The sequence below is a fragment of the Hypanus sabinus genome, chromosome 23 (assembly GCF_030144855.1).
Source record: "Hypanus sabinus isolate sHypSab1 chromosome 23, sHypSab1.hap1, whole genome shotgun sequence".
NCBI lineage: Eukaryota > Metazoa > Chordata > Chondrichthyes > Myliobatiformes > Dasyatidae > Hypanus > Hypanus sabinus.
In genome coordinates, this window is record NC_082728.1 from 12371015 (window position 1) to 12389373 (window position 18359).

At 39.9% G+C, this 18359-nt stretch overlaps 1 protein-coding gene across 1 annotated transcript in view; it reads right to left on the reverse strand.

Annotated features, from left to right (window-relative positions):
* rptor (regulatory associated protein of MTOR, complex 1) overlaps positions 1-18359 on the reverse strand; it is a 499208-nt gene that overhangs the window by 230351 nt on the left and 250498 nt on the right. Inside the window, exons 8-9 of the mRNA XM_059948392.1 lie at positions 8237-8337; positions 6498-6642 (exon numbers count right to left, since the gene is read on the reverse strand). Coding sequence (XP_059804375.1) covers positions 6498-6642; positions 8237-8337 — 246 coding nt within the window. The remainder of the gene's footprint in view (positions 1-6497; positions 6643-8236; positions 8338-18359) is intronic.

Consider the following 18359-nt stretch of genomic DNA (forward strand, 5'->3'; position numbering starts at 1 on the left):
CCTACTCTAAAATGAAACTAACCCTTCCCTTTCATATATCCCTCTGATTTTCTATCATTCATGGGCCTTTCCAATTCATAATCGTCCCTAATGTACCTGCCTCCACAACATGGGTTCTTAGCTTGAACTTTAAACTAATTTGGCAGGGGGACGGGAACTGGTGTGATAGGGCTGCGTGCAACAGAGATGACAGAAAGAACAAGCATGAGATGAGGCTTAATCAAAGTCATTGGCATGAGTTACAGGGCAATTGAGGTGTGGTGCAGTTTAAAACAGAATCCAACAAATACTGGATGAGAGTGTTGTATTTGAATGCATGCAGCATAGGGAATAAAATGGACAATCTTGAAATTCAGCTACAGATTGGCAAATATGACATTGTTGCCAGCTCTAAAACTTGGCTAAAGGATGGCTGCCTTTGGGAGCTGAACATCCAAGGATATATGGTGTATCAGAAAGATAGAGGGGGTTGGTGTGGCTCTCTGTGTAAGAAATAATATTAAGTCATTGGAAAGAGATGACATAGGATTGGAAGGTGTAGAGTCTCTATGGGTTAAGAAATGGCAAGGGTAAAAGGACCCTAATGGCAGTTGTATACAGACCTCCAAACAGCAGCTGGAATGTGGATTACAAATTATAACAGGAGATAGAAAAGGCGTGTCAGAAAGGCAATGTCATGATAATCGTTGGGGATTTTAACATGAAAGTGGACTGGGAAAACCAGGTCAATACTGGACCTCGACAGAAAGAGATTTTGTAGAATGTATAAGGGATGGCTTTTTTAGAACAGTTTGTTGTTGAGTCCACGAGGGGATCGGCTGTGCTGGATGGAGTGTTACGCAATGATCCGGAGGTGATAAAAGAGCTTAAGGTTAAGGAACCTTTGGGGAACAGTGATCACAATATGATTGAGTTCACATTCAAATTTGAGAGGGAAAAAATAAAATTCAATGTGTTGGTATTTCAGTGGAATAAAGGAAATTACAATACCTGGAGAGGGGAACTGGTCGAAGTTGACTGGAAAGGGACATTTGCAGGAAAGACAGTAGAGCAGCAATGGCTGGAGTTTCTGCTTAAAATGAGTTAACTGTAAGACAGATACATTCCAAATAAGAAATTTTCAAAGGGAAGAAGGACATTACAATGGCTGACAAGTGAAGTCAGAGCCAAAGTAAAAGCAAAAGAGAGGGCATACAAGGAAGCCAGAGCTAGTGGGAAGATAGAGGACTGGGGAGCTTTTAAAAACTTGCAGAAGGAAAGAAGGTAATTTAGAAGGAAAAGATGAATTATGAGAGGAAGCTGGTGACTAATATCAAAGAAGATACTAAAAGCTTATTTAAGTCTATAAGAGGCAAAAGACAGTCGAGTGTAGATATAGGACCAATGCAAAATGACGCTGGAGATATTATAATGAGAGAAGCAGAGATGGCAGAGGAACTGAATGCATGTTGAGTCAGTGCTGAAGAAGGCAAATGCAACGTTGGCATTCATTTCTAGAGGTACAGAATATAAGAGCAGGGATGTGATGTTGAGGCCCTCTAAGGCACTCGTGAGACCAAGCTTGGAGTGATGTGAGCAGTTTTGGGCTCCATATTTTAGAAAAGATATACCGACATTGGAGAGGTTTCAGAGAAGATGCACGTGAATGATACCAGGAATGAAAGAGTTACCGTATGAGGAACGTCTGGTATGTCTTGGGCTATATTCCCTGGAGTTCAGGAAAATGAGGGGGGATCTCATAGAAACATTCCAACTGTCAAAAGGCCTGAACAGATTAGATATGGCAAAGTTATTTCCCATGGTAGGGGATTCTAGAACAAGAGGGCATGACTTCAGGATTGAAGGACATTCTTTTAGAACTGAGATGCAGAGAAATTACTTTAGTCAGAGTGTGGTAAATCTGTGGAATTTATTGTCACAAGCAGCTGTGGAGGCCAAGTCACTGGGTGTATTTAAGGCAGAGATAGATAGGTTCTTGATTAGCCAGGACATCAAAGGGTATGGGGTGAAAGCAGGGGAGTGGGGATGACTGTAAGAATTGGATCAGCCCATGATTGAATGGCGGAGCAGACTCGATGGGCTGAATAGCCTACTTCTACACTTATATCTTATGGTCTTATAAGTTCAGCTGATGGTACCTTGGCTGATGGTAGGGGGTCTGTGGCATAAAATGGTTGGGAGCCCCTGTTCTACCACCATCCTGTAAGGGCATTTCATGCACCCATCAATCAAAAAACAACTTACCTCTTACATAATCCCAAGACTTTCCTCCACTCACCTTAAAATTATGCCTGTTCTTATTCGCCTGGGGAAAATGTCCCTGGCTATCCACTTGATCTATGCCTCTTATCACACTACATCATTAATAAGTCACCCATCTTTCCCTTTCTCCTTTCCAAAGAGAAAAGCCCTAGCTTGTTCAGCCGATGCTCATAAACCATGCTCTCTAATGCAGACAGAATCCCACACCCTCTCAAGCTTCCTCATCTTTTCTATAATGAGGCAACTAGAATTGAACACAACATGTGTTTAAGATTATTGTTCATGTTCAAGATTGTTTTATGTTCAAGATTATTAATTTTTTAATGTTCATGGTGTAAGCATGCTGCGTTTGAAAGGAAATGTATCAATGGGTCATCAAATTACCCAAAGCATTTTAAATTAGTTCCACATATCCAGACAAACTCATCTTCTCACTATTTACATCATCTGTAGAACTATAAATCCTCATAACATCAAAGCTCTTAGGGGTCACACATTTCTTAAGGAGGATCACTTTTTGCTCATTGCCTGCATCGAAATATAGACAATTCAAACACTTTAAGCTTAATCACGAATGACGTGACTGCCAACAGAGTAAGCCATGTGACATTGAAAAAGAGGCAGAAAAAACTACCGATTTGAGTCATATATCCATCTGATCTTTTCCATTAAATTCAAATAAACAAAGTACCATAACTTGAATCCTTTGGCATTTATAGTCCACTTTAAATTGCAAGGACATTCTAATATTAATTCTTAATGACTGAAAACTGGATTTTGAGAGGATTAGGAAACCGTGGATTAGAATCAAATTTTATTTCAGTGCATTTGTCAGATGTGCACAGATGTACACATGACATTTCTTTTCCAAATACTGATTTGCAGAACAATACACCTGATTTTATTTCATAGGATCTGTTCCAAAAATCCTACACTTGGATTTGCTAAGCATATTCTATGCATTTAATTAGTCAAAAGTTTATCTCTAAAAAACCTTACTGAATCTCTGAGTGCTGCCACCAGAAAGCAGCATCCATCCTTAGGGACCCCCTCCATCCAGGCTATGTTCTCGTCTCATTGCCGACATCAGGAAGGAATTATAGCAGCCTCACATTATTAGGTACAGGATTTGTTATTACTCTGCAACCATTAGGCTCCTGCACCAGCAAGGATAACTTCACTCACCTCAAAAGCGAACTGATTCCACAACCTATGGATTCGCTTTCAAGGACATTACAACTCATGCCTTAAATGCTATTTATTTACTTAATTATTTTTACTTCTTTCATTTGCATTTGAACAGTTTGTCTTTTGCATATTGGTTGTTTGTCATTGTGTCTTTTATTGTACACAAAGCTTCTATTGTATCGCTTTGTGAAAGCCTACAACAAAAAAGAATCTCAGAGTAGTATACTTTGATAATAAATATATTCTAAACTTTAACTTTGAACTGAAAATACACATTAGTATCACCAATACTGTGATACCACATGCGAACGATACAAAGACAAGTGGAGGAGCAGGTTGTGTTGAAGAAGGGAGGGAGGCTGCAAAAGGATATAGATGAATTAGGAGAAAGTGAGAGATGGAATACTGTGTCGGACAGTGTAAGGTCCTGCACTTTGGTAAAAGGAATGAAATGTAGACTATTTTCTAAACGTGGAGAAAATTCAAATATCCAGAGACTTGGAATCTTTGTGCAGGATTCCCTGAAGATTAACTTGTACGTTGAACGATGGTGAGGAAAGCAAATACAATGTTAGTTTTCATTTCAAGAGCAGTAAAATATAAAGGCAAGAATGTAACACTGAGGCTTCATAAGGCACTGTGAAGCCTCACTTGGAGATTGTGAGCAGTTTAGGCACCTTATTTAAGAAAGGATGTGCTGACATTGGAGATGGTACAGAGGTTTACAAGAATGATTCCGGGAATTAAAAGGTTACCATATGAAGAGCTTTTGATGGCTCTCACTGAAACCTATCGAATGTTTCCCAAGGCAGGGTTTGTCTGGGAACAGTCTCAGTACAGAGGGCTGCTCATTTAGAACAGAGAGGATGAAAAATTCCTTTTGCCTGAGGCTAATGAATCAAGCTGCAGTGGAGGTCAGGCCATTGGATGTATTTAAGGCAGAGGTCAATAGATTTTGGACTAGTCAAGGCACAAAAGGTTATGGGGAGAGGCAGGAGAATAGGGTTGAAAGGGAAATGGCAGAGTGGACTAGATGTATCAAATGGCCCATTCTGCTTCTGTATCATATGGTCTTAATAACGAAGACAAAGAAGACCAGATCTGACCAGAACCAATGAAGCTTGTGTCATATCAGTGCTAGCTTTTGGATACATCAACACAAGATTTATGATGCTCACTACTGCCAGAGCTCTGCATTTGGCTCACTTCACAAACATATCACCCTCGCAAAGTCCTATCCATATTGGATAAAATGTATTCCACTGTCTCCTTTCATTTAAATCAATTTAAATTCACAACCTAACGCGGAAAACAGGTGGAAATTTTCAGTAGAGAAGGCAGCATCTGTGGAAAGAAGGGGAAAAGTCTCTGATAACATTTCATCTAGAACTGGGTAAATTTAGAAATGAAGCAAATGTTAAGCCGCAGAGGAAGCTGGGGTTGGAGAGAACAAAACGGAAAGTCTGCAATAGGCTGGACACCGGAAAAGACTGAAGGATAAGTGTCCTTTTGGAGCCAAGTGAAAAATGTTGGTGTAGGTACTGTATGTCTGGAGGTGATGTGAGTTAGAAGAGGCAGTTTAAGTGAAATGTACCAGGAGAAAGAGAAAATAGCTGAAAATTGGAATGCTGAAATATAATAGTAGAATAGCTGACCATCTGAAATGGCAGAATTTAAAGCTGAGTCCTAAAGGTCAGAATGTGTCAAGTTTAAAGATGAAATGCTCTTCAACAACTTGTCTTCATTGGAAGACTTACAAAACCAAAGGAAAAACATCCAGAAGTATGAGTGGGGTGGAAAATTCTAGTTACAGCTGACTAGAAATTCCGGGTTATACTTGCACAATGAACTGAGAACTTCAGCAAAGTTGTAATCTCCTCACTATCGACCCTACAACTAGAGGAAAGTTCCATTTGCAATTTGGATGAAGCATGCTCAAGAACACCAATGTCCAGGAACAGAAAAGTCTACATAAAGTGGTGGGTACAGCCCAGTCCGTCGCAGGTGAGGCCTTCCCCCACCATCAAGCACATCCACCAGGAGCGCTACCACAAGAAAGCAGTATCTATCAACGAGGATCTTCACCATATTCTCTTCTCGCCACTGCCATCAGGAAGGTGGTCGCAGCCTTAGGTTCCACAGCACCGGGTTCAGGAAAAATGATTACCCTACAACTATTAGGCTCCCAAATCAGAGTGGATAACTTCACTCACCCCAAAACTGAACTGATCCACTTCATGTGGACTCACTTTCAAGGACTCTGAAACTCAAGTTCTTTGTGTTGTTTATTTATTTACTTTTATTTGCACTGTTTCTCTTCTTTTGCACATTGGTTGCTTGTCAGTCTGTGTAGAATTTCATTGATTCTATAGTATTTCTGAATGCCCACAAGAAAATGAAAATCAAGGTAGAGCTGTATATGGTGACATATACGCACTTTGATAATAAATTTACTTCTAACTTTAAACTTTTGACACAATCAGATTCTCATTCCAGAAACCTGAAAAATATCATTCCATGTTGTATTGTGGGTGTGTTGGACTGAAGGCGTCCACAACAATATTCTGAAGAATGGGCCATGTTACTCCAGGTGTTTTCCTGGTCAATATTTATTTCTTACCAACACCTACAGATTATCTGATCATTATCATCTTGCTGTTTGTGAGAGCTTACTGTTTTTAGCATGGTTAGTAATGCATCCATGGGGTGGGCAGGCATTTTACACCACTCAAGTTCTGCCCGAACTAAGGGAGAATTAAAATTCAAAAGTTTGAAACAAAGAACTCTCACATTCGCTTAGATGCTGAGATTTATAACAATACCCATAAAAACTGAAGGCAATTCAAAACAATGACACAGAAAATCACGTCCAATATTTGTTGAATCACCTCCAATATATTAAAGACACGGGGTTATGTACAGGGTTACATTTGGTTTCTTGCAGGCTTAACACATTTAGATATTCAGAAGTTCTCAAATCAATCACTATCACTTTGGACAAGAGCCTTCCTTGATATTTGCTTTTCAGAGGAGTTGCATTAACTCACCACATAGCATGCATGTACGTTGGAGGTAGACGAGGACTACTGACAGGGGTACAGTTGTATGACCTCATGATCCTTTCGGCTAAAAGAAAATTGCGGAATAAACTGGCAACCAGCAGGTCCTGCCGAAATAATTTTTGGAAGAGGTCTATGGAAACAAAAAGTTAGCAATTTTTTTTGTTGTTTGCTTAAAATTCACTTAAATGTTTGAAAGAGATCATTGAACTATCTTAATAACACTGTAACAAGACTTAAAAATAAGTGTAAGCAAATCCACAGGCAAACTAGAATTTGTTCTGCAATTTGACATCACTGCTATTCTGGATATACCTGAAAATTATAATCAGATTTTTTTTTAATTGCAGAAGAATCCAGCAGCTGATTAACTTATTACATATTAATTATGCAGCATGAATAAAAGAAATTTCATTTTACTTGGAGAAATTTCAAGCTGATGACAGTATGAGTGATGATGCTATTCTGAAGCAGTAAACACACAGTATTCGGGCAGTGGGCGAATCAACCCTCTTGTGCTTTTTGATTTCGTCACTTGAGATTCAGTGTCACACAGCCCTGCCACTTTGATGTGGCCCATGCCTTCATTAACCAGGTCCAACACTTGCCTTTCTTGGATCTTGTCTCTCCTGACACAGGTCATTGGGTTTGTGGGGGTGTGGCCAGGGTTAATCAGAGTGTGCCTCAGGTTAGTAGTTGGACATTAGGATTAGGTTTGAGGGTAGGGCTGATGGATGTAAATGTTGGGTTGGGAGAGATCAGGTTGTGGAGTTTTGTGCGGTGAGCATGTAGGGCTCTGGCAGAAAGGGTAGTCTAGTGGCTACGGGTTTGTGGGGGTGTGGACAGGGTTAATCGGGGTGCGCCTCAGGTTAGTGGGGTTTGTTTGTGAAGTTGAACTAGAAGGTCATTTATGATTGAGCGTCCATCACAGGCATGGCCCTTCCCACAATTGAGCACATCTACAAGCAGCAACCATCATCAAGGACCCCCACCATCCATGTCATGCTCTCTTCTCACTGCTGCCATCGGGAAGGAGGTACAGAAGCCTCAGGTCCAACGTCGCCAGATTCAGAAAAAGTTATTATCCTGCAACCAGTGATTTGAACCAGTGTGGATTACTTCACTCACCTCAACTATGAACTGAATAAACAACCTATGGACTCACTTTCAAGGATTCTACAACTCATGTTCTCAGTATTATTCAGTTTTTTTATTGCACTATTTGTCTTCTTTTGCACATTGGTTGTTTGCCTGACTTTGTGTGTAGCTTTTCACTGATCCTACTGTATTTCTTTGCTCTACTGTGAATGACTGCAAGAAATTGAATCTCAAGGTAGTGTATGGTAATAATAATAATAAGCACTTTACTGATCCTGAGTGAGAAATTCTTTTGTTACAGCAGCAACATTTAAAAATACACTTACTGCAAACTTTAGAACTTTGAAAACGACCATCAATTTGCCAAGCAAGTGATACTGGATATTAACAACGATAAGACAATAGGCAAGCCCTCAATTGGACAAATGTGAGGCAATGTGTTAATCAGGGGTATCTATCCACTGTTAGGTGGGCTGCTGTGACTGTGCAAGCGTGCAGCGAGCTTGGAAGAAAACAGTAATTCTACTTGCGGTAGAAGTAGTTCAAGTTTGGGCAAATCTCTTAATGGCAATGAATGAAAAGCAAATGAGTCATCTGGCCTACTACTGGGAATGGAATAGACTTCTTACCTCTAGGTAATACATTCCATGCTATTGTGTCTGTTATGGCTGTAAAAATCCAATTGAGCTCTCCGAGAGGTGTTCGCCTATCATTCAGTCGTCCCGGAATTCTACATTAACGAAAAAACAAGTGAGAATTGAATCAGGGAAGCTCAGAAGTATATCCCCTCAGATTGAAATATGCAACAGTTGGCTCTGAGAGCCTCCTTCTATATACAAATGTAACCATGGACACAGCCCTAAAAAAATCTAGCCCTGCCAAAAATCGATACGACATTGCAAATAAGACTGCAGCAGTTTAATAACCTGCTTTTATCTTTATACAAGTGCTGGTACTTCTATGGTTCACAGAATCCATCAAAGCCCCCATTACATAATGAAACCTGCCCAAAATTGGTCACTGTGTTTACCTAAGAATTGTTTGCATGCCAAACAAACACCACAGCTTTCTAAGACAGGAAACTCAAATATAAGTTGCTCTAGCCCAATACAGGTCTTTCATTTTAAAATGAGAGGAATTGCATTTGGAATGCTTGCTAAAATTTGAAAGCTCTGCAGTAATTGAAGCTAGAATCTGCTTTCTTAACTTACATGGGTCTGAGAAAATATCAACCATTTTTCATCTTTCAATGGTTCAAATGTAGGTTCCAATGAATCTAGTGATTCAGAACTGCTTCTTCCCCTCTGCCATTTCATTCCGAAATAGACATTGAACCCATGAATACCACCTCACTTTTTTATATATAATTTGTTTTTGCACTATTTTTAACTTTTTAATATACATATATTTATATCTATTTACTGTAATTGATTACTTATTTTTTTCTATATTGCATTGTACTGCTGACGCTAAGTTAACAAATTTCACTACATATGCCAGTGATATTATTCTGATTTGAACCAAGTTTGGAGGCTCAAATGGTTCAATTTAATATCAGAGAATGTATACAGTACACAACCAGAAAATCGTTACTCTTCACAGACATCCATGAAACAGAAAGAAACCCCAAAGAATGAACGACTGAAAACATTAGGACCCCAAAGCCACCCTCCCCTTCCCACGCACAAGCAGCAGAAGATTGCCCCTCCCCCCCTCCAACAGTCACTATGCAGCAATAACAAAGCCCCCAGAGACCATGATCTAGCTTCCATCAAAAACTACTGTCCATGCCAACACCAAGATCTCAGACAGGCTCCTTCTCTCTCCAGCGAGGGAGAGAGAAATATCAACCCATGAGAAACATATTAAAATGATGTTTCTTTAAACTGCACACCAGCAATATAATTTGTTTAAATGCTTTAAATTGAGAATAATTGAGGAAAATTATGTGGTACATTCTGAAAATTTCTCTCCAACTACTGGACATCTTTGAAACAAAAGGTTTTGAAAATACTCCACAGGTCCAGCAGTGTTTGCAAGAGAGAGCACAGAGATGGCATTTCAGGTCAATGACCTTAAATTGGATACCGCTTCAGTATTCACAACACAAAATGAAACTACGAACCTTTTTATTTTGCTTTTGGAGTTAACAGACCGATGATTTCCCAAAATTCTTCCTACCACAGCAGTAGTCTAAAGAGGTCAACCAACTGGACGACAGCATTTTTCTATGCCCGAATTGGGTATCAAAAACAGAGTTCATCTTTGTTTTATTACTGTACCATGAGCAGCAGGAGAAATTTAGAATTTCAAACTGGTTAACAGAAAAACAGCTTAATAGCAAACAAAAATCTTTGAATTACTTTCAGAAAGGAAAGGACATATTCTTGGAGAAGTTTTATGGGCAATCGTGGTGTCTTAAAATTTTCAATTTACGTTTAAGGCCAAAGGATAGGGTAGAGTTTTAGCCCTAAAATCAATGCATGCAGAATGTGGACTCCATAATGTAGCAGTGACCCATGCCTGGCAAAAATCGTGAGGTCAATTCTATTATGACAAATCATGCCTGTTGAGCACAAAAGACTAGAGAATAGCTGGCGGTTACCAACAATGCTCAATCCTTTGTTGGGACTCTCATTATTAACTGTGACCCTTGCGAAGGTGCACAATTCAGGTAGGGTGGAGCTGCTAATCCTTTCAGGTTGATTCTGGAGGATCAAATAATTGACCTAACACATCACAGAACCTAGGAAATGACCTCTTAGTCAAGGTCTCTGGGGGCTTTTGCCATGTGCAGAATGGTACTCAATGAGCAAAAAAATGGGCAGGTCGAGGTAAGCTACCTCCACCATACCATCCTGACAACTAGACTGATCAAAACATTTTTAGCAAACAGCAGAAGCATTTTGACCTGCAGTTCCCTTCTTACCTGATTCCCAGGATAAACATTTTGACCGGTTGTCAAGCAACCAATTATGCTGCAGTTACATCACATGCCTGCACTGCAGCAATACTGTGCTGCCTTCTTTATTTTCAAATCAAAGGCTGGATCAAGCAGTGCTATCATCAGGACCTCAAGCAGTACAAGGTGATGCTATGTGTGAATGGCAGAAACAGTACTGAAATAGTTTCGGCACAGAATAACATCCATCATTCAGATTAGTAGTTTGAGTAGTTAAGCTTGCTTGTGCTAACTTCCTGAGTATCAAATCTCGATGTTGTCCTATCCTCGGCCACAGTTCAACCAGAGAATATAGATAGCATAGCATTAGTTTTTTTGCCATTTCACACAATTGAAGGTGGGTACATTATTACACACAAGACATCCTGGAGGATGGGGCTCATATCCCTGGAGAAGATTTTTTTTTGCAATCTGGGGTTTTTTAAATTTGTGATTTACCTTCCATCCAAAGCCAAAGGATAGGGGAGAATTTTAACTCCAAAATCTGCACATATACAATGACATCCAGCAGAAAGTGGATGCATGACGCAACAGTGAACCATGCCAAGTGAAGATCATTATGTTATTCTGACCAATCATACCTGGTACTCTAATCAACAGACTAAAGAGACAAGTTGGAAATTACTGCAGTTCAGTCCTTTGGTACGGTCTTTCACCTTTCTGTCATGTTGCTTTTTGCAAAAAAAAAATCATCAGTACTGGACTTGATATATATATTTTAAACTTTAAATTATAAGTTGTATCTGAGTTTAAGAATTGCACAAAGTTCTCTGGCTTGGCGCATCCAGAAAGTAAAGAGTACTTCTTGTGGCCACAGCAACTGCCGATCCTGAAAAGTCATCTCACTCTTGGAATTCCCAAATTGTAACATTTTTAAGCCTCAACTTTGCCAGCATCATGTTCTGCTTCCAATGTGCTAAGAATGCTATAAATCAATCTGCTTTGAATAAATAATATCATAATGCCACTTAGTCATATAACTGACAAGTTGAGAAGCTATTTTAGATATAGTCTTGCCCATGTTAGGGAAGTTTACAACAGACTTTAAAAAGCATTCCTGCAAATATCTCGTTAAATTGCCTTAACCATTCAACATGAAGTTCTCAAGAAGATTCTGTTCCTGTTTTTTCAAAATAATACTTGGAATCTTCAGAAGGCCTTTGACTAAGTGCCAAATACGAGGCAAAGTGTAGGAATAAAGGAGCCTTTTCTGGTTGGCTACCAGTGACTAGCAGTGTTCCACAGGGGTATGCTTTGGGACCGATTTTTTTTAAAAAGTTATATGTCAATTATTTCGATGACAGACTTGATGGCTTTGTTGCAAAGTTTGCAGAGGATATGAAGTTAGGAGGAGGGGTAGATAGTTTTGAGGAAGTAGAGAGAGTACAGAAGGACTTGGACTGATTAGGAGAATGGACAAAGAAGTGGCAGATGGAATATAGTGTCAGGAAGTGTAATGTTATGCACTTTAGTAGAAAAAAAAATTAAAGGGTTGACTATTTTCTAAATGGAGGGAAAATACAAAAATCTCGGAGGCACAAAGAGACTCAGAGTTATTGTGCATGATTCCCTAAAGGTTAATTTGCTGGTTGAGTCTCTGGTGAGGAAGGCAAATGCAATGTTAGCATTCAAGAGAACTAGAATATAAAAGTAAGTCTGTAATGTTGAGATATTATAAAGTACTGGTAAGGCCTCACTTGGAGTATTGTGAGCAGTTTTGGGCTCCTCATCTTAAAGTATGTGCTGAAACTGGAGAAGGTTCAAAGTAGGCTCAGGAAAATAATTCCAGGATTGAATGGCTTGTCATATGAAGAGCATTTGATGGCTCTGGGCCTGCATTAACAATAATTCAGAAGAATGAGGGGTGACCTCACTGAAATCTATCAAATGAATCAAAATCAGAATCAGGTTTATTATCACTGGCATATGACATGAAATTTGTTAACTTAGCACCAGCAGTTCAATCCAATAACTAATCTAGCAGAGAAAAAAATAAATAAAATAAAAATAATAAAAATAAATAAATAAATAGATCCATCATGTATATTGAATAATTTTTTTAAAAAACATGCAAAAACAGAAATACTGTATACAGTATTAAAAAAGAGTGAGTTAGTGTCCAAAGATTCAATGTCTTCAATGGACATTCAATGTCCATCAGATGGCGGAGGGGAAGAAGCTGTTCCTGAATTGCTGAGTGTGTGTCTTCAGGCTTCTGTACCTCCTACCTGATGGTAACAGTGAGAAAAGGGCATGTCCTAGTTGCTGGAGGTTCTTAATAATGGACGTTGCCTTTGTGAGTCACTGCTCCCTAAAGATGTCCTCCTGGCTACTTTGTAGGTTAGTACCCAAGATGGAGCTGACTAGATTTACAACCTACTGCAGCTTCCTTCAGTCCTATGCGGTAGGCCTTCCATACCAGACAGTGATGTAGCCTGTCAGAATGCTCTCTATGGTACAACTATATAAGTTTTTGAGTGTATTTCTTTGACATGCCAAATCTCTTCAAACTCCTAATAAAGTACAGCTGCTCACTCTCTCCACTTCTGATCCCTCTATGAGGATTGGTATGTGTTTCTTCGTCTTACCCTTCTTGAAGTCCACAATCAGCTCTTTCGTTTTACTGACGTTGAGTGCCAGGTTGTTGCTGTGACACCACTCCACTAGTTGGCATATCTCACTCCTGTACGCCCTCTTGTCACCACCTGAGATACTACCAACAACGGATGTATCATCAGCAAATTTATAGATGGCGAAAAGCCTTGATAGAGTGGATGTGGAGAGGATGTTTCCTTTGGTAGGAGAGTCTACGACTGGAGGACAGAGCCTCAGAATAGACGGGTATCCTTTTAGAATGGAGATGAGGAGGAATTTATTTAGCCAGAGAGTCGTGAACCTGTGGAATTCTTTGCCACAGTCAGCTGTGGAGGCCAAGTCTTTATATATATTTATGGCAAAGATTGACAGATTCTTGATTGGTCATGGTGTGAAGGGATATGGAAAGAAGTCAGGAAATTGGGGCTGAGAGGAAAATTGATGCAATGGTAGAGCAGACTCAGGCAGCAGCTGTGGAGGGAAGTGGGCAGTCCAGATGAATTGTCCTGAAATACTGGCTGGCCATTTTCCTCCATAGATGTCCTACCCACTGAGTTCCTCCAGCAGTTGGGTTTTTATTGATCGAGATTCTAGCATCTAAAATCTCATTTGTCATCTACTTTAAGGGCACTTGAAAAATGGGAGAATAATTCATAGGGATGAGGGATAGGGAAAGATGAGGTTCTACACAATTTACTTCCTTGGTTGTCTCTAACTTACAATTTAACAGTATATTTTGCAAAAAATAGGTAGAATATTTAATGCTCAGTACAATAAGCAGAAATTCAATTACAAGGGTTCTGACAAGAATATGATGAATACATCCACTAATACTGAACTTCAATAAAATAATCATCCCAATGGTGATAGAAATGTTGACTAATTAATGGGCGCCTCTCTGTTATTACAGCTGCTCTTAGTGCATATCTTTAATACAGCACTAAAAGCGATTTTGTAGTCGGTAGAAAAGTTCTATTAAATGCCTGCAGTTCTTTGGCAGGCAGTTCTTGCGTGCTCAGAAGCTCAAATTTACCCAGTAGATCCGTTAAAATTTTCTGCAAGTTTTCATTGTGTCATTTAATTCAATTCGAGATTCAATTTTGTTTAATGTCATTTCTGGTACACAAGTGAATGAAGTAATTGTTACTTCGGAGCCAATGCAGCACAAAGCAAGACATGAAAGATAGAGAACACAACAATAATAATAATAAAAAAACACAAAATAAATATAAATACATAAGCTAGCTTATATACATAAATTGATTGCATTTTCATAGTGATGCTAAGCTGTACATAAGGACACTGAAGGGGAAATTGAAGTATTGGTGGAGTTAGTCGGTGGAGGTATTGATCAACCTTAGAGCTTAGGGGTAAGCAACTGCTTTTGAGTCTGTTGGTCCTGCTGTGGATGTTACATAGTCTCTTCCCTGATGGGAATGGGACCAACAATCCATAAGCAGGAAGGGAGGGATTCTTCATGTTGTTACTGGCCCTTTTCCAGCACCTTTCGGTATATATGCCCTTGATAGTGGGTAGACCGGTGCCAGTGTTGCACTGGGCAGTCCTGGCTACCTGTTGTAGAGCCTGCCCCTCCACTGCAGGGCAGTTTCCATATCACACGGTGATGCAAGTGATTAAGATGTTCTCTAGTGCACATCTATAAATAATGTGAGTATGGATTTGTAAATTCTGTTTCCAACGGCACACATCAATTACAGAGTGAAGTCAGAGGATGATGCATCCTCTGCAGTCTATAATGTTGTTAACGAAACATGGAAAACTTAGAATTCTTAGAAATCCAAATGACCCATTTATGGATCACTTAGCACAGAAAATGGCCCTCCAGCCTACCACGTCCAAGCCAATAATCAAGCATGCACGTGTAATTATCCTAACTAATCTCATTTTATTCTCTCCTCACTTCAGCTCATCCTAAATTCTACCATCTTGCACTACACACTAGCTGCAATTACAGTGGCCATCTAACCTTTTGATTCACACTTTGGGATCTGGGGCAAACATATATACACAAAGCACCGAAGGTCAGGCAGCATCCATGCAGAGGAATAAACAGTTGACATTTTGGGCCGAAATCCTTCAGCACCATTGAAATGGTGGAGTGAAGGAGCCAGAAGAAAGTGGGGGGAGGAGAAGGAGTACAAGCTGGCAGGTGATAGGAAAGGCCAGGTCAGGGGGAAGGTGGCTGGGTAGGGGAGGGGGAAAGGGATGAAGTAAGAAGCGAGGAATAAGATAGGTGGAAGAGATAAAAGGCTGAAGGAAGAATCTGATAGGAGAGAAGGATGGACCATGGAAGGAAGGAGGAGGAGGAGCACCAGAGAGAGGTGATGGGCTGATGAGCAGAAGTGGTAAAGGGAGAGCCAGAATGGAAAATGGAAAGAGAGAGAAAAGGGAGTGATGAGAAGTCACCAGAAGGTAACTGTTATGAAGTCTTCAAATCAAATTACATGCCACCTAACACAATTTTCACCCAACAGACAGAGAACTTCTTCCTAAATGCCACTGAGATTTGGACTATGCTACTGATAACTGGATTACCTACAGCAGGAACATTGTCTACAAAATCCTCCAAATCCACTGGCCAGATAAATGAAATATCAGCATCCTCTCCCAGCAACGATGCTTAATTACATTCAGTCAGCTCCTTCCGAAACAGACACTGTACTTGGAGCATTGGGGAGAGATTATTTTGTAGACAGAGGAAGATTCAAGGCTGTTTTGAAAGCTTATTGAAAAATGCACTGTGTATACAGAGTGTGAGGCAAGTCTTTTGAAGATCAGGCAGTATCTATGGAAATGAACAAACAGTCGACATTTTGGGCCAAGACTCTTCTCAGGACTTGAGTTCACTTTAGCCTACAGTTTGTGGTTTGGGCTGGGTGAGCCTGTTACAGCTTTACACTGCCTGTATTCCCTTTATTTCACTAATATATGCTTATTCGCCACCCCCACCCCACCACCTCTTGCTTTCTGCAATTCTGCAGAGCCAGGAATTCAATATCCCTGCTGTGAATTTTGGTATTTTACCTACTTCAACAACAACTAATATGCATTTTGAATTGGGCCAGCATTTGGCTCCAAATCTCTTCAGGGCCTTGGTCCAAGCCTGGATAACAGAGCCGAATTCTAGACAGGAGCGAGTGACACTGCCCTTGTTTTAAATGTACCTTTTCACTGAGGGTGGAATCAAGGAGACCTGTCAAACTGAAGTTAATATCATGAAGGGAAAACAATGTGTTACCTCCTCTTTGATGGTGTCAATGAGAAGAGGGCATTGTCGAGAGTGGTGAGGATGTTTAATGACAGATGCCACCATTCTGAGTCATAACTAATTGAAGATATCCTCGCTAGTGGGGAGGCTAGTGCCCATGGCGTAGCTGGCTGAGTTTATAACCCTCTCAGCTGCTAAATCAATGGAACAGTAGTGTACATTCAGAGTGGAAACATCACTTGACACCTATTGCTGCGGACTAATGTCAAGATATCTCTCACCCAATATCAGATTTCCTTGCTTGACATTTTCCCTAGCCTCTTACGGAATTCATGGCCATCAAAACTCAAGGACCTCAACACATAGGTACTGAAGGCAACAGAGCTTCGAGCAATACAAGCATGGCTTATGAGGAAAGGTTAAGCAAGCCAGGGCATAAGAGGATGAAAGGTGACTTGATAGAGTTGTACGAGATGATAAGAGGCATAGATCAATGGATAGCCAGAGCAGAACCAACTTATTTTAAGGTAACTGGAAGTAAGTACAGTGAGGATGCCAGAGATAAGTTTTTTTTTTAAAAACACAGAGACAAGTGGTCGTGGGGAAAGCCCTGCTGGGGTGGTGGTAGAGGTGGATATATTAAGGGCATTTAAGAATCTCTTAAATTGGCACATGAATGACTGAAAAATGGAGGGCTATGTAGGAGAGAAGGATGAGATTGATCTCAGAATAGACAAAAAGTCCCACACAACATCACAGGCTGAAGAGCCCGTACTATACTACAATGTTTTATCAGCAGAAATTTTGTGCCCTCCCTTTATCAGAGGGCACAAAGAAATAGTGGAATCACATGAATAGTTTATCAAATGATTGAGCAAAGTTACATAATTAGACAAGAAAGGTACAGGAAGATTTAATAGGACTAATCGCTGACAAATCACACGGATGTCACCCCTGGAGTTTTAGACAAAATAGTGAATGTATTAGTTTCCATTTTCCAGAACTCCGTGGATTCCTGAACATTCCCAGTGGAAAAATAGATCAGTGAGCCAACATAACAATAGAAGAAAGGATATACAGGAAGCTAAGTAGGTAGCTTGATGTTCGTGTTACAACCGCTGTAATCCATTAAGGACATGATAACAGGGCATTCTGAGAATCACAATTCAATTAGCTGGAATGGAATATAGTTTTACACAAGACAAATAGCACTTGGCAAATCTATTCATGTTTTTAAGGGTATAATTATCATCAGCTGATAAATCATTGTTTGATTTACGATATGCACATATAAAAAGCTAGAGAAACATAGCATGTCAAGTAGCATCAATGGAGAGGAATAAACAATCGACATTTCCTGCCAAAACCTCTCTTCGGAACTTGGTTTCTGCCCGAAATGTCAACTGTAAATTCCTCTCTGTAGATGCTGCCAGACCTGCAGAGTTCCTCCAGCATTTTATATGTGTTGCTCTGGATTTCCAGCATCAGCAGAATCTTTTGTGTTTTGGATGTATGATGACTGTACGCATTTAATAGAGGCTTATGTGAAAGTTTGGTGCACAAGTTCAGGTTCATGAGATGCAGAAGCACGGATTGAATGAAGGCTGACCAATAGGAACAAAAAGGCAATTTTCCAGATGGGAGATGGCATTTCGCAAAGTGCCTCAAGGGTAACTTCAGTGATTGAGCCAAAGCATCCAAACTTATAGTTGAATCAAAATTGCGTAACGAATCGCTTCAAGGAAGATGCAAACTAGCTGCATAGATGAGAGGACAACGAATAGAATACAATGTGAGATTATCAACTTTAATAGGAACAGTAGAAAATTAAAAAATGCTTTGAGCCAAAACATTAGGAAATGCGTGTTTTTGAATAGATGTGGATGTCCTTGCATACAAAATAGGAAGAGTTAATCTGCAGGTACAGCAAGCAATTTGGAAGGCAAAGGGTAGGTTGGACTTTAAT